The 14,554-nt window shown below is 45.8% G+C and overlaps 1 protein-coding gene and 1 long non-coding RNA gene across 13 annotated transcripts in view; one reads left to right on the top strand and one right to left on the bottom strand.

Moving 5' to 3' along the window:
- Window positions 1-11,631, bottom strand: part of LOC309846225 — a 56,231-nt gene extending 44,600 nt beyond the window's left edge. Inside the window, exon 1 of the long non-coding RNA XR_014301795.1 lies at window positions 10,627-11,631. This is a non-coding gene — a long non-coding RNA (uncharacterized lncRNA). The remainder of the gene's footprint in view (window positions 1-10,626) is intronic.
- Window positions 1-14,554, top strand: part of NFIB (nuclear factor I B) — a 439,139-nt gene that overhangs the window by 193,465 nt on the left and 231,120 nt on the right. For 2 of the 12 annotated variants that reach the window (XM_082695047.1, XM_082695045.1), the window contains exon 1: window positions 13,424-14,493. The exons of 7 other annotated variants lie outside the window; for them this stretch is intronic. In XM_082695047.1, the coding sequence (XP_082551173.1) occupies window positions 14,464-14,493 (30 nt within the window). In that variant the 5' untranslated portion in view covers window positions 13,424-14,463. Of the gene's footprint in view, window positions 1-13,418; window positions 14,494-14,554 lie in introns of those variants that run through there. 3 more of the 12 variants (XM_082695042.1, XM_082695040.1, XM_082695046.1) reach the window with 2 other exon arrangements.

The following is a 14,554-nucleotide window of genomic DNA, read 5'->3' as shown; positions in this document are numbered from 1 at the left end:
CAGTTCAGAATGGTGCCTGACCTGAAAAGAAAATGGGAGGGGTTGTGATATTATGTATGTTCTTGAAACTTGTATTTCTACCCTGCTCTGTGTATTTGCTTGTCAACCATCCTTAAACAATAAGCTGTTAAGACAGTGTTAATTTCACATGGGTAAACCCTGGGCGCCAGAGTTTTCCCACCTAACATTGCTCCTCAATTTCCCCCCTGTTGTTTATAAAAACACTTCCCACATCATGAAGAAGAGTGGTATCAAAAGTTTCCTGACTTTGTTAGTTTGGCTTTTGTGTGCATTATTCAAGGGTTTGGTTTTGTTTTCAGTGTGTGGGTGGGGAAGGGCACCTGACTTATCTTCCCTAATTACATTTTTCTTTGGTTTCTATCCACACTATTCTCATTCTACAAACCCACATCAACTACCTGTAAAGTGAGCAAAAAAACCAAAGGTGGTTATTTAGTGTGTTTATTTGAAGGCTTTTAAGATAACCCACGGGAGGTTTACTCTTTTTTTGACTAATGTAGAAGAGAATATTAGCACAAAGCAGTGGAAGGCCTTCGTACCATAAATGCAGAAATCTTCAAAAATGTATTCATCCTTGTACTGGAGTGCCCAGCCCCAGGTCGAGACCCACAGGAAGCATGTGATACATGTTTGTAGAAGAATTGCATTCTTCCTCTATGCCTCAGGCTGGATCAAGGCTTTCTTAGTTACAGAATAAAGACACAAAATGGGGTTATTGATCTTCTTTACTAGTGGGCAATTTGAAACGATGTCACCATGTTCTAGATATGCCAAGAAGCATGTTTGACCCTGAGGACAAGTAGCCACAGGATATGGACACAGGGGGCTTAACTTTCGTTTTCTTGTTGAAAATGGCCCACTGAGCAAGAAGAGTCAGGATGGTCCTTTGCCAGGACTGTACTGAAGGATCAGTAGACTGTCTAGCGCTTTCTTACATCCTGTTGCCTCGCTGATTTCTGGATTGCCAGATGCTTCTGTTTTTTGAAAATGGTTAAAAAAATACCTTAGTGATTCTGTTGTTTCAGAAACCTTACATATGGCACAAAATATCCCGAACATTTTTTGAGAAAACACTTGTGTTTCCTTTGCTCAATTTAATCATCATTACAGCCTAAATTCATTCAAGTTTATTGTTTTCTTTTTATGGGCAATTTGATGGTTGAAACTAAAGTTATATAAAAGTGTGAGTAAGCAAGATAGGAAGATTTAACTGCTCCTCGCTTTTCTTTCCTAAAGTAAGTCTTTAGAACATAAGTAGGCTAGGGAAGGGTGGATACTTTGAGTTGAGAATTCACAACGATTGCGATAAAAATGGTGTTTTCAAAGCTGGGAGACATCCTTGATTTATCACCCTTGAATCGGAGAGCAAATTTTTCACACACTGAGTCATAACTAGAAGCTTTTTCTTCCTTTTTTTTTTCCCTTTTGGTAAACCACCTCAACCTGCTCTCGAAAACCCCTGGTTCTTGTACAGAATGAGTCTAAGTCTGTCTCTGTTTTGCCTGTGAAATTTAACAAGACCATGGCCGGGGGTTGGGGAGACTATGAGCCATACCACCATCTCAGGTTTTTGATGACACCACAAACCACTTGAGATTTATTTTGTTAGCAGATGTCATCAGATACATGTGTGCACAGGTGCAGCGTGCAGTTAGTGAAAGAAGGAACACTGCGTGTATTTATTTTTGTACCCATACTCTCAATGGTTAGAAAGGGACCTGGTGTGCCTCTCTTGGGCAGTGTGGGGTTTCGACTCCATGGCTAGTGATCTCTTGAAGTTTCTTCCCCAGGTATAATTCTATAGGGTGAGCAACTATGTCTTGTGGGAAAACGCTGTGTTTATTTTTTATAATCAATGTCTGAAGAAGGGGCACAATTGATTATAGTTAAAGACTGCTAGAACCAGTAGAAAATAAAAGTAATTACCAGAGGTGGTTGTTTATACTTGGGTGTTCCACTTCTACAACAATATACCAGATACGCATCCTCCTTTCCTCAGTAGAAGTTGTGCTAAGACAGCTCTCATCTACAGAACTAAAACAAAGTGCCCAAACTTGGCACTTTACACGTGTCCTACTTGAAGACTCCCTAAATATTTTTAGATAATTAAGGAATATTTGAAACTATTTCCTGAAGGCAATAGGCGATATGAATGCTTACACAGGTTTATACATCACGCAGTTTTTAAATTCTAAAAAACATTATCCAATTGTTTGAAAAGATGGTGTGTTTTATTTAGCATCATGTCTTGAGTATTCCACTATCTTTATTATATAAATTAAGTTTGCATACATGCTAGCACAATAACAGACTAAATATAATAATCTAATAAGTTAGTGTGTGCCCTTTAATAATAAAAAATAATAGAAATAAAAACACTTCCTATATTTTTGAGAAATAGTGATAAACACCTTTGGGATAATGACTGAAAATTACTAGTTTAGATGGGGTAGAAGAATTACTTCAATTATGACATAAAGCATTGTAATAATGCATGCTTTTAGAAATAATTATATAGTGATTATTCTCAAAGATAAACACATGCAGATGTTGTACTACATTAAAAAAATTTCTTAATTTGAAGAAAACATACAGAAACTGCATTACCAGTTAATTGGCTTTAAGAAGAACCAGAAAATCTAAAGTATCAGTATACTCGCGAAGCTTCTAGTTAGTTCTAAGAAATCAATTGTGCCTGCAACTGAAGGCAGAAAAAAATTAGCTTTTCTACTGGAATCACTTCAGTTAGATATGCCAGAGGGCCAAAATGCCTGAGTAACATTGGACAATCCCTATTTTTAAAAAATGATGAGTTATTATTTCTAGAAAAATGAATATAAAAAGATACTTGATCTTAATTATATTCTAGGAAAGTTTTTTAACCAAGATAATTTTAATTTTAAAAAAGTACTCCCTAATTTCTATATATTGATTTATAATGCAAAATATGAAAACCAGAAAATCAATCAATTGTGTAGATTAGAAGACTATTAACATTAGCCAAATAAGAGACATAGGAACAACATCTCACTGAGGTGACTATAAATTAGTGCGTCCGATTTCTCTAAGACTTGATTGGAAAACAGTTTTCTCATTTTATGAGCAGTGGCTAGCTATCATTTACTTATCATATGTGTACATACTTGACAGACAGAAGAGTCATCGGTAGAAGAAGAGGTATTATAAGCGTCACATGTCAAAAGAAACAAATTACATGCAAATAAAAAAGATAATCTATGAAAGACTGAACATGACATACAATGGTAAATTCTATTACTAAATAATATGCTCAGGGAGAAATCTGCTGACAGGTGACACTAACTCCAGATTCATTCAAGTCATCAGTAGAAAAGCTCAGGAAATCCTTCCCTCGTCCCTTTTCTATTCCTTTCCCCATTTCATCCCTTTGAATATTTCTTAAACAAAACTGGATTCTTCCTGTAATATTATTTCTCTTTTGAATGAAAGATGTTGGGAAGGATTGGTAACTATGAAGTCCACTATGGACTTCAAATAATTGCAAAAGAAAACCTTTCGGAGGCACACTTCTGTACAAAAGTTTTAGAATTTGGTAACATGGCCAATTTAAACACTCCCTTTGCATCCTCAACAATTTTTTAAAGTTTAGCTGCATTAAATTTTCATATTTTATATTTGGTTGCTTAAATGTGATTTACTTCACCATGAAACTACTATTAGGAAATGCTAGAACGGAAACAGATCTGTTCGTTACCCACTTGAATTGACTGCCTGGGAAGACTGAATTATGGCTACACTAGCTGAGTGGTTAAAATTACCTAACTTGGATCAAGATAGACGTTAAAAATTAATTTTCCTTGGGAAGTTATAGTTGAGTGTGGAGAGACATACATACATAGATGTATGTGTACATGTGTGTGATCACATCATCAACTCCCTTCCCAAAGTTATATAGAAAATATTATGCTAGTTTTTCCTAGAGGGGAAATTGGGGTCTGTTAAACCTTTGGTTTAATAACCTGTCTTTAAATTCGGTATTTTCTGAAATCCAATGGGGTCAATATAATTACTACTTTTCTGCTTATTATCATTAACATAGGTATGTATATTATTCACATACAGCCAAGGATCTATATAATGTGTGTATTAGAAAAAAACGCTTTTTGGGGGGGTGATGAGGCCAAAATATCTTCCTTGTTTTATAATGTATATTGTAGAAACCAAGAACCTGAACACTGTTGTTTAAGTTCTCTTGGACTTTGAAGGGTAACATAACTGGGATTAAAATACTGCCATGCTCACATTTAGTGGAGAGATAAGAACAATTCATCGGGAGCTATTCCGGTCCCGCTGGTAATCACATAATTGAACAGGGATTTTAAAGGATATTTGAAGCCATTGTCTGTTGTGCAATTACATAATTAGTCAAAATCTCTGTAATAAAATCTTTTCTAAACACACGTGGGTTAGTACCATGTAAATTTCGGGTCAATGTTATATTTCTACTTCTAATACTTGGATTTTAAATTAGAATTCCGTAACAACTTAACCGTGAAGCACGTTACCGCCCCACAGACGCTTAAAATGAAAATAACTGGATTACTCAAAAACTAAGCAAAACCACTACATACATTTAACTTAAAAAAAAAAAAAAAAACCAACTCATCAAATCCTCTTTGTTTACGAACATTAACTGTCTACCAAAGCTCACCTAGAGTGTTTACTTCTGGGGCCCCAAAGGTGGTATTATTTCTTTGGTGCTAATTATTTCTTGCACCTTCCCCTAGATTATTGACATTCGCAGGGATGCATACACAGAGAAGTCAAGAGTGCCCTCTTTTCTGGTGGGTTTGTTGTCATGATAACGCCTGGCCGGGAGGCACATTTCAGAAGTCCTGTTACACAAAAACAAACGCGGCCTTGCGAAGTTGACCGAGCAACGTGGCGGGAAGTAGGGGGGTACCACCGACTCCGTAAGCATCGCTATTATTTGGTGAAGAGTCTTGCGCCGCAGTTCGGCCCCGCACCCCTCTCCCGCAAGCCGGCGGGGAGGCCCCGTGACCCGGGGAGCACAAAGGCGCGCGGAGCGGCGCGGCGCGGCCCCGCAGACAGGCGGCGCCGCCCTCCTCGCCCGCCCTCGCCGCGCTCCTGCCCCTCCCGGGCCGCACAAAGAGCAGAACCGCCACTCGCGAGGGGCGCCCGCGCCGCGCAGGCCGCCACACCCACTCGGGCCCGCTCCCGCCTCCGCCGCCGCCGGCGCCCTGATGAATATGCATCGCCGCGCGCCCGCCCCCGGCTCCTCCTTTCGGCTTCCTTCCCGCCGCCAGGCGGAAGCGAAGAGCCGCGCTTCCCGCGCGCCGGGGCGGTCGGGGCGGGGCGGGGGCAGGGCGGCCCGGGAGCCGGAGAAAGAGAAAGGCTGGGAGGCGACGGCGGCGGGACGCGCGGGGCCCGGGCGCGGAAAGGGTGCGCGGGTGGGTGGCGGTTCCGGGGCAGCCCCGCCGCCGGCCAGGCCAATCCGAGGGCTGGGAAGGGGCGAGCGCGCGACCCCGCGGCCGCGCCCGCTGCCCTTGCCGAGCGCGCCCGGGCCCGAGAGGGGAGGCAGCCCCCACCCCTAGAGCGGCCCTGCTAAAACAACAATAAAACCCACCGAACACGCACACGCACACACGCACACACACAGACACACACACACACACACACACACACACACACACACACACACACACACACACACATCGCTCTGGACGGCGTTCAAGTTAACCACGAGAAACAGACTTCAGCAAGTGAGAGGAAGGAAAACGGGATATCCAGACTGAGGGGGCTGCTTGCTTTTAGACTTGACTTTTTCTTCTCGGGCCAAGAACTGGGGCATTGCAGAAATAATAATTTAAAAAATAAAAGACTACTCCCGGATTGCATTTTTTTTTTTTTTTAACTAAGCACAAAAAGCGACACCCAAACAACCCTTGAGAAAATCCTCAAATCTGTACCTGAGACACGTGAAGTCCGCGGCCCAGGGTTCTGTTGCAGACTCAAGATCTCTTTTATTTAATGCAATACGGTGCAATGGTATGTGGCTTTGAATGATGGGTTTTATTTGCTCGTCTTGTTCGTCCCTTGCACCCCCTTCACCCCAAACACAGTTTACTTTTCCCCTGTTTGTGCATTGTGAAGTGACTGTTTTATACTTAAAATGTCATCTGCTTTATAGGTTGAGCTATAGTGCTGGATTTTCAGGCCAATGCAAATATGTATTTTATTTTATTTTATTTTTTTAGCCTTAGCAACTTTACTATATGTGTCACACTTTTATGGCGGGAATCAGTGGATAACATTGTGAGCCCCAACTGTGAAATGTAACATTTTCCCTGTTTAATTCCCTACTTCCTCCTCCTCCCAAAGCCGGAAAAAATTCCTGTACAAATGATATTTTAGTTGTACCCTGTAGTCTATTCTCTATTCTGTCTCTTCATAGCATTCTTTCCACCACTTCAAGGCGAATGTGCACAGCTTTGTTAAATATTCTCATTTAAAAGTGCATTTGAAAAAAAAAAATAAGTGAGGGTAGTAGTATTTATTTAGCTCTGGTTGGTGTGTTAAGAGTTTTTAAAATAAATATTCCCAAGTTTAGTCCCCCCCACCCCATCTTGCCCCTGAAGTTGCAGGATCAAATTGTTAGTCCTCCCACACCACCCTCCCCGTTTAAAAAAAGATTATGATGGATTTCTTCCCGCTCCTAATACTTTTTTTAAGTCCCGCTGTTTTTGCTCTAGGATTTTTACCCGTCTAAGTGTGTGTGTGTGTGTGTGTGTGTGTGTGCGCGCGCGCGCGCGCGCCTGCGTGCCTCCCTTTTCCCTTGTGCTCTCTTCGCCAGTACGTCTGGGACACATTTTAATGCACAATATCCCATCCATTAAGTTGTGGTTGAATGCGGAGTGTGTGAGGACTTGGCAGCTTTCAGGTTGAAGGGGGCGGGGAAGCCAGTTTCGACTTTGACACAAGATGCCGAAGTGGTGTGATTGGAATTATTATTAGGGCTGTGAACATGGCCATCTTCTCCTCCGGTTAGAAGAACTGCCATTGAACTTGAGACGGGACAGACAAGATCTCCAAGTCCCGCCCCACCCCCACCCCCCCAAGTACAGTAGCTGGCAGGGAAAAGGCGCCAAAATACACAAGATTAACTCTAACGTTCTTTGAGTGAATCTTATAGCACCATCCTTTTTAATTTTAATTTTCCAACAGGCGGGAAAAAGTTAACTTTTGAACCCATATTGAACAGACAATTTAAATGGAATAAATCCAGAAAGCCATACAGGCTTGCTTATGTGGTTAGGAAAAGAATGCACGTGTAAATAAGCAGGGTGCATGTGTGTATCTGACTGGGGAGTTCAAGATTTAATCAAAATCAGAATTATAGTGTGAGTTTTGAGTACCTTTACTTGCATGGGGGTGGGTTGGGGGAGTTAGGATCCTGAGGCTAGAAAGCTGACCTTTAAGCAGCTTAAGTAAAAACTGCAAAGAGTTGTGAAACACAAAACGTTGTGGTTTCCAGTTTTACATTTGAGGTTTGATGTTTTCATTTAATGGTATGAGAGATGGAGAAAGCTCCAGTGCTGAAAAGTCCCTATTAAATCATATGTGGGCAAAGGTCAAGCACTCCAACTCACTGATACAATATACTGCAGATTCTTGCCTAACTGATGGGGAGCATAAGAAAAAGTGCTTGGGCAATAAAAGTATTAGAAGGGTAATTATCGTCGTGGTTGGGACTGCATTCTTGTGCACTGGGAAAAGGTTTTTACTGGCCCCGATGAATTTTAAAGCTGAGTATTGTTGAAAGCTGTTTTAATAGGAAATTGATTAGCTGAGTGTTTCATACAATAAATGGTGACAGTTTCATTGTTTGATGTCCAAAATAAATTCCTTTTATTCTTTAGCAGACATAGACATCTTTTAATTTTAATATGATCAGACTGAGCAGCAGTATAATTATGAGTGAATATGATGTCATGAACATCTGTAACCTTGCTTTTAGAGTTTGTGACATCACGCGATTTGACAATTTTATTGCTTTGAAATTTATTAACTTTCTGTGTTGTTAAAATATTTCAGAGATGAAGTTTACTGAACATATATTTTGTGTAGGCCCAATAGTTTGTCTTTCTCTTTGTAATTACACAATTGTTTGTTAAATTTTTAATTTGAAAGTTAAAATGCTCAATTCTGTTGTCAAGTGTTATTTTGATTTTGAAACAGAATGGCAGTTTTCAAAGGAAGACTTAGAGAAATGGGTGCAAAAAGTTTGAGTTTCTTTGCAGTACACCTTCTATACTTCTTAATATAGAATGTAAAGACTCCTTATCCAAAATAAGGATAAAGCTTTTAAACACCTCCTTAAAACTGATCTGTTTTCCTGTCACATCGCGTATGTAGATAAGTAACAAAAAATCAGTTTATATGTAGAAATAAAATGATAGTATAGTTTTACTTTAAAGGTCAGCTGTTTTGAAAAACGACTATAAGTACATTCTCAGCCTCAGCAGAGAAGAGACTGCAAGGAACTTTTGAAGAACTGTGAGTGAAGCAAGGCAATTATTACCGTGATTTTCAAGGTTTAAAATAAATCATGCAAAAGTTTCAGGCAACTGCTGACTTTGTAATCCGGGAGCAAATGTCTTCAGAAGTTGGGACTCTCTGCTGATGAACTTGTTTCATCTCTGGAGAGAAGTGGAAACTGGCTAACCTTAATAGAGGAGTCTGGCCTAGTGGCTGTTCACATTCCGTCGTAGCTTTTAAATGTGCCCGAAATGTAAGCACACTTAGTGGGATGGTTTTTTTTTTTTTTTTTTTTTAACAGTCGAGTACAGGCATTTCAGCAGCGACATTATTAACAGCGTCATTTTTCTCATTTAGTTTTGTCCTCAGGGGACACCAAACAGCTCCCAGAGGAGGGAAGAAAAGTCCACGGTTATTTATTCCTTTCAGTGAAAGGCAAAGCTCTGGCAGTGGGGGTGGGGGGGGGTGGGGGTGGGGAGCTAACCAGTTGTGAATTTTCTAGGAGGGAAAAATTGCTACCCTAATTTGACAGTTAGTAGTTTAAGGGCTGAGAGAGCTGGGCATGATTCTGTAATTCCCATCAAGTGCAGGCAATTTCAGTACTTGTTGGTTGTTTATATATGTGCTTTTGAGTGGATTTTTGGTGTTCCCCCTTGTGGATATGAAATTGTGTTTTCTGGGCTACACGCATATGATTTTTGTGGTTCACCTGGAAGGAGGATAGGACCCTGGGCCTGGTGTGGTGAATACTTGCAGTTTTGCAGGCCTGGGTCCTGGGGTCAGGAGGTCATCTGTCTCTTTTGTATTTAGTTTTAAAATATTGATATTGGCGAAGCAGCTAGGGTGTGTGGTTGTTGAGCCTCCCCTCAAATCACATTCAAGAGCTAAAAAAAAAAAAAGTCATGGGGGTATTGAAAATGACAGCTTTGTTAAGCTCCAAGAAACCTTTCCCTACACTGCCCAGGATTTGCAACCTGTCACTGAGTTTCTTTAGAAGGGGGAAGGTTTAAAGAAAATCAATATTGATAGATACTTGAGATGTCAAGTCCTCTCTGGAAGTCAGTGAAAGGCTCCAATTGGGTAACTTGCTTAATTTTTCAAATATACGATTGAGTTTTGAAAAATCCTGTCTCCAGAAGCACTGGCATTCCTTCTTGACAACAAACTGTCAGCAAAGAAACTTTTTTCCCCTCTAAGGTGGCAGAGAATAAGCGATCTAGGGAGGAGATCTTTAGTAATTCTGAACTATCAAATATTCCTGTTGCCACAAGAGGCTTTCACTTCTTTCTAGCTCTTCAAACCAAATTTTGGGGTGAATGCGATTGGCCATTCATTACCTTTCAGTGTGAGAGAGAGAAAAAAGAGGGTTTAGGGAGAGGTAAGTATCCAAGTCTAAGAAGTGTTTGGCCCATTTATCTCTGATAGTATCAGAAACTTCTCAAAGATACTTTAGCACCACTCTTAATACCATGGAACAGACATGCAGGAAAAAAGGGAAGGTGAATTAAATGCATGTATTTTCTTACTTTCTCTCTCTATTTTTCTACCTGGAATTTAAAAGATTGGTACTTTTAAAATCCAAGATAGTGGATGAGTATGCTGAGAAGCCAGATGTCCCACACCCCCAAATCTACCAGTCTGTCTTTACAAAGGCTCCCTTAAAGTTCATCTTGGGAGTCCTGCAGTGTGACCTTGACATGGGCTGGACAAGAAGCAGTGTTTTGGAGGGGGTGGGGAGTGTCAGCCAACCTGTGCATGGTTCCGAGACCTGAGTGTCCAGTCAAAGCCATATGAACTGAGCACCAAGGAAGCCCTTCCAGGATGTCTCTGTTGCTCATTCTTTCTCTCCTTTTGGTTTACCCCATCTCAGCATTACTCCTTTCTCAATTTTACTCAAATTACTCCTTTTCTTGGAAACAAAACCCAAAACTCCCAAGCATCCTCCATGCTCATCAGACTGTCCCCAACCACAAGCGCTCTACAAACAGGGAGCACCTAAGAGAGATTTGAACCCCTCAGTGCTAGGCCTGGGAAGCCCCAAACATCTCCACTTGTCTGGGTTCTTACCTGGGTCTGTCGCTGCTTCTTCACCCTGCTGCTGCTGTAGATTTGTGGGCTCTTCTGTGTAACAGTTGTCAATTTTTCGCTTTTCGTTTTTAAGCTTATGAGAAACTTTTGGATGCAATCTGGTTTGGGTGGCAGAGGGAAATGATTTCTGTTGGTAAGGGAAACGAACAGGAGAGGAGGGGTACGTTGTCTGCAGACACTTGCCCAGGGCTCAGCCCTGGGCCTCTTTTGCCAGGGGACAGCGGCTGGTTCTGGGATCTCTGGCTGAAAGGAGCGCTCTCTGGGTGCCAGGATTTCACTGAGGGTGGTGTGGTGTGGAGGGAGGGAAGAAATGAGGGAGGGAGAGAAAGAGAGAGAGATGGGCTCCGGATTTTTAAAGAGACCCGAAATAATGGCTTCTGTAAGAGTCCAGGCATTCAAAGAGGTGTGTTCAAGGACATGAGTGCATTCGTGCCAAGGGGAATGTCTTTTATGGTAAATTAACTCCGGTTAAATTGAATATTTGTTCAAAGGGAAACTCCAGTAGTTAAAGCTGGTATTATCAGTAGCGCTTCCCCGCCCCCTCCCCTCAGACTTCGCTACAAGGGTGAGAAGAGGGAGGCAGCATAATGTGCAATACAAAAGTGATGCTTTGGGGGTTTTATTTTTAATCTGAGATTGCCTAAAAATTTCTGAGAGAGAAATGAGTATTTATTTGGATTAATCCCGACTGTCACCTCCCTCCTTTCATCTATAAAGACTGTCAACTTTATCTTGGATTTTTAAAAAGAAGAAATGACCCACACAAAGGAAATTAACGTTGTCAGAACGCTGACTAGAGGATTTGCCTGGGGTGGGGTGGGGGGAGCAGGGAGGCTCCTCCTAGTGGTGGGTGCCCTGAAGGGTTAACTCGGGGGAGTTCTCGAAATTTCCCCGACTTTACCTGTCTTCCCAGACCCACCGCTCCCCCTCTCTCCGGCCTCCTCAGTTCCCCGCCCCCCAGCGCCTTTCTTCTTTGGGCTCTGGGTTTACGGGGGCTGCAGCTGGTAGACTTGGCAAGCTGGCCTCATTAAGAGCGCTCTTTGAAAACGGACTGTGTTTGAGCATTTCCCTAATGAGGACAGGACGGGGTTAAAAAGTGACCATTTCATGGTTGACTTGAACCTGCCTACTTTTCTTGATGTGTCGTTGTGAAATGCTTGATGTGGATAACTCCCACTTGGTGAAGGAAAAAGTCACTGGTTCCTTCAGGTCCACTGGGGGGACGGGAAGGGGGGGACGGTGGGCAGAAGCGGGAGAGCTAGAGAAAGGAGAAAGTTGAGGAAGAAAACCGGGAGAGAGGGAGAGAAGAGGGAAGGAGAATCAGAGAGCCCTGCCAGACCCCAACATCACCGTTGGGAGCAGGGGCGGCCCCGCCCTGGCGCTGGGGCAGTCGAGTCCCCTTCTTCGCCCCGACCGCCCCGGCAGCCACTAGCTAGGTAGACGCGGAGCCCCTGGCACTCACTTTTCCTCTCTCCATTGTCTGGACAGCCTTTGCTTCCACCTCTTCCCCACCCACCCCTTGCCGAAAACTGGAATTTGGGGGGCGGGGAGAGAGAGAGAGAGAGAGAGAGAGAGCGAGAGAGTGTGTGTGTTTAAGTGTGCGCGCGCGCACGAGTACAGAAAGAGTGCAAGGCAAATCGCCTCCCTCCAAATACCCAAAATCAAGTTCATTCACTCGGGACCCCGCGGCTCGCGGCCGGGGTGGGGGCGGGGCCCTCCGCGCGGGAGCGAGGCAGGCGCGGCCGCCTCTGCAGGGCTGTAGCGGCACACGCACCCCGCTCGTGCGCGCGCGCCCGCCCTCCCCGCAGCTTCGGGCGCGCCGCCGCCCCGCCCTGCCTGCACCCCGGCGGGGAGGGAGCCGCTTTCCGCCGGCGCCCGGGGCCCCGGGGGGTGGGGATTGGGAGCGAGCCAGCGGGGCCGCAGGAGGAGGAGAACCAAGCGGGCTGCGGGAGGAGGAGGAGAAGGAGGAAAAGGAGGAGGGAGCAGGAGGCGGTGGCGGCAGCTCTGCCCGATCCTCCCGCTCCGAGCGAGGCCACGTGCACGGGGCACCTCCAGGAGGGCGGCAAACCGCGGCGGAGCGCGGCGCGCCGCTTCTGCGGAGCTGCCCCGGGGCGCGGGCCCGCGCTGGGGAGACCCCGGAGGACCCCGCCCCTCGCCCCCGTCCGCGCCGGCGCTCCCCAACTACTTGAGCCGAAGTTCGCTCAAGCCCCCGCCTCCTCGGCCTGCCCCTCCTCCCTTCAGCCGGCGGGCTTGGCAGACCGCGCCCGCCCCGGGTGCGAGAGTCGGCGCCCCAGCCTGGGCCCCGGGGCGGCCTGGGTGTGAGGGAATTTTCCATTCGTTCCTTTCTCGGGCCCAGACCGGCTCAGTGCTTCTCCCACTCGGATGTTCCCGCGGCTTAAAGAGTCCGCAGCGAGCACAGAAATACCTCTTCCAGGGCGGGTTTTCGGGGGTGTGTATGTGTGTGCGGTGGTGTGGGGAGACTGCAGGACTTGCCCAAAGGGCGGAAAGAAGATCTAGTTTGAAAAAAAAAAAAAAAAAGTCATGGTTCTGTGGCACCGATATGAGACCTTTAACAAATGAGAGGGAGAGGGAGAGAGAGAGAGAGAGAAGAGAAAGAGAAGCAAGAGGAGGAGGAGGAAGGTGGGGGGCGGGGGGTGTGGAGAGGCTGGTGCAAAAGGAATGCGCGTTTGCAGGAGGAGGAGTAAAGCGATGATTGTGTAATTAAATAATAAAACAATCCTTAAGTCTGATTTGGAGAGAGCTCGAGCGGGGTCCAGAGGGTGGAACCGGTGAAATTTTCAACTTCCAAGTTTTGCAACGAAAGAAAGCGAGAGAGGGAGGGGAAAAAAGAGCCCAGAGCAGAAAAGAGCGGAGTTTGGAGCCGAGCGGGAGAGCGGGATTTATCGTTTGGGATTTTTCAGGAGCTCGTTCCGATCCCCCTGGGCTCTGGGCAGCGGCGGCAGCAGCAGCAGCCTCCTCGCTCGGCCGGGTCAGACGCGGGGCGAGGCGGGCGGGCGGGCGGCCGGGCGTGGAAGAGCCGGCGCGGGCGGCGGCGGCTGCAGCCGGGGACCGCGCCGCGAGCCTCTTCCGCCCGGGAGACCTGCGCCCGAGCCCCCTCCCTCACCCCGGCCTCTCCCTTCTCCCCCACCCACCCCGCCCCCACCCGGCCCTCTCCCGCGCGCGCCCCGCCACCCGCGCGCACTCGCTCACGCTCCCCCTCGCGCACACACATGGTCGGCTCGCGGCAAAGTTTCGCCTGCGATCGCCACTCCGGAATCCTGCCGCAGTGCTCGGGGCTGTAACCTTGAACTTTCCCAGCGCGGTGACACATTCTCCTCGCTCTCCCTCCCGCGCTCTCTCCTGCGTCCCCCTCCCCGCCTTTTTTAAAAAAGCATTTCACCACCAACCACCACCCCAATCCAACCCACCCCGAAGCTTCGCGCACCCCCTAGCCCCCAACAACAACAACAACTGCAAAACAGAAAATAAATCCCCAAACCCAGGCGAAAAGCAGCCAACACCGGCGGCGGCGGCGGCGGCGGCCTCGGCGAGCAGGGCCAGCGCGCTCGGACTGCAAGAGGGTTAAAAGTGTAGATTGGATTTCACCCCGGGAAATCTAGCACGCCGAGTGAACTTGAATCTTTGGCTATTTAAGGAGGACTGGGTTTGTTGTGAAGTTGCGGTGATCCAGCGCAGAGCCCCGTCCTGATTGATCGCATCGAGGGGCTCAGATGACTGTAAAATGAATAGATGAAATTCTTGCTTCTTGAAGATTTTCTTGGGCATCTCCGGGAAAGTGCGTTTTAAGGCGAAGTCATGATGTATTCTCCCATCTGTCTCACTCAGGTACATGTCTCGGTCGCTCTCTCGAGCTTTCTCTCTAGTCCGAAATGCCTTTGTTTTGTTT

The sequence above is a fragment of the Mustela nivalis genome, assembly GCF_964662115.1.
Source record: "Mustela nivalis genome assembly, chromosome: 13".
NCBI classification, from domain to species: Eukaryota; Metazoa; Chordata; class Mammalia; order Carnivora; family Mustelidae; genus Mustela; species Mustela nivalis.
Note: the sequence above shows the minus strand (reverse complement) of the source record. Positions and strands in the feature narration are given on the sequence as shown.